Source organism: Geospiza fortis, unplaced genomic scaffold (assembly GCF_000277835.1).
Source record: "Geospiza fortis unplaced genomic scaffold, GeoFor_1.0 scaffold2, whole genome shotgun sequence".
Taxonomy (NCBI): domain Eukaryota; kingdom Metazoa; phylum Chordata; class Aves; order Passeriformes; family Thraupidae; genus Geospiza; species Geospiza fortis.
The window spans coordinates 3,391,148-3,392,780 of record NW_005054366.1 but is presented as its reverse complement, the minus strand read 5'-3'; the positions used below and the strand labels follow the sequence as shown (position 1 = coordinate 3,392,780).

The following is a 1,633-nucleotide window of genomic DNA, read 5'->3' as shown; positions in this document are numbered from 1 at the left end:
TCACCGCAGCCAGGGAACCCCCTCCCACCCCGCTGCTTCCCTTCCCACTGGAGGGATCCTTTGCCAGGCATTGACTGCACCCAATTCATTTTGCTGTTTGTGCGGCTGGCACCTGGCAGCAGATGGTCACCACCCCAAAGTTATTAATCCCTCAAGCTGCAGGTGCAGGCAGGAGGACAGACAGGAGGGCAGGGGCTGGATGAGCCCAGGGGCTGCTCCTGGGGACACCCTGTGCAGGTGTGGCCTGGCAGGTGAGCGCCCAGCACCCATCCTCACCCCCCAGCCCAGCCCAGGTGGGTGGCTGGTCCCTGCAGGTGCAGGGAGCTGCTGTCAGCACAGGATGGCAGGTCCTGGCAGGGAAAGGCCGTCCCTGCTGTCCCACAGCCTCACCCTGCAGGATGTAGGCAGCCAGCAGCGCCGCGTCCGACGTCTTGCACAGCAGCCGGCTGTGGTACAGATCCCTCTTGATCTGCAGGAAAACCAGGTACCTGCGCACAGGGGGAGAGCCTCTTCGTTAGGCACAGTTCAAATTACCCAAACAGCCCGTTTGGACACGGAATACCTGCCTCCAGACCCCTGCTCTGGCACCTCTCTCCCTGCAGCCCAACATGGCATTGCTGGGCTGACCCTGGCCAGGGTCTCATGATCTAGAGCCCACCAGTGCCTGCTGCGTTTCCCCTGGGTGTTCAGCTTCCCCATAACGTGATTTTCTCCGCCCCAAACTTTCTGTGTCCTTCTAGGTCTCGGTTATGCACCCACGTCCCTCGTCTGTGCTCGCTGCATCACCCAGGGCCAGCTGCCTCCTGTGCGCCCCATCCCTGTCTCTGTGCCCAGCTAAAGGACAAACCATGGTGGAAAAATTACACATTCCAATAAATTTAAACCTAAGTAACATTTTGGGCTGCGTCATGTGGCGTTTGGGAAAACCTTTAGCTGGTAAAACATAAGTCATGAGGGAAGGAGCAAAATGGAGCGCTCAGAAATGAATTTAAATAACCAGACTTGCACTCTGCAGTCCTCGGTCACGCCTCATTGCTCAAATCTGAGTTTATGATGAGGTAAACCATTAATTTTCACAGATAAAATACATTAAAGAGAAATCTTGGTATTAGAGTGCAGTCAGCCCAAGGAAAAGTGAATTTTGAGCCCAGGTTCCAGCTGCAGCTGCAGGCACACCTCAAAGGGCAGCGAGCAGGGGCAGCTCACCTGCACGGGGGCCTCAGCCTGGACCTGTGGGGGTGGCAGAAGGCAGAGTTAGATGAGGTTTCGGGAGGAAATCCTTCTCTGTATTGCACGCCCTGCCATGGGCAGGGCACACCACCCTGGCAGAGCAGGATTTCTCCCCATACCCCTCAGCCTGCCCCTGGCACTGGGAAGCCGTTCCCCCTGGCTGCCACTGCGGACTCTCAGGTCCCGTGGGAGGGGCCCCTTCGGCCCTGGGGGCTCTCAGTGTCCCCACAGAAGGTGCCAGCTCAGAGCCCTTCTGTGCAGGCTCCAGGCAGAGCCCCGGGGCTCAGGGCTGCTGGGGACCCACAGCTCAGTGTCCAGAGCTGCTCCGTGGGGCTCTGGTGTCCTTCCTGCTGCCAGGAGGAGCAGCACGAAGAGCCCCTAAAGATAGAACTGAGGAGAGGCT

At 58.5% G+C, this 1,633-nt stretch overlaps 1 protein-coding gene across 1 annotated transcript in view; it reads right to left on the bottom strand.

Moving 5' to 3' along the window:
• FRMD5 (FERM domain containing 5) overlaps positions 1-1,633 on the bottom strand; it is a 15,667-nt gene that overhangs the window by 11,980 nt on the left and 2,054 nt on the right. Inside the window, exon 4 of the mRNA XM_031059669.1 lies at positions 391-488. Coding sequence (XP_030915529.1) covers positions 391-488 — 98 coding nt within the window. The remainder of the gene's footprint in view (positions 1-390; positions 489-1,633) is intronic.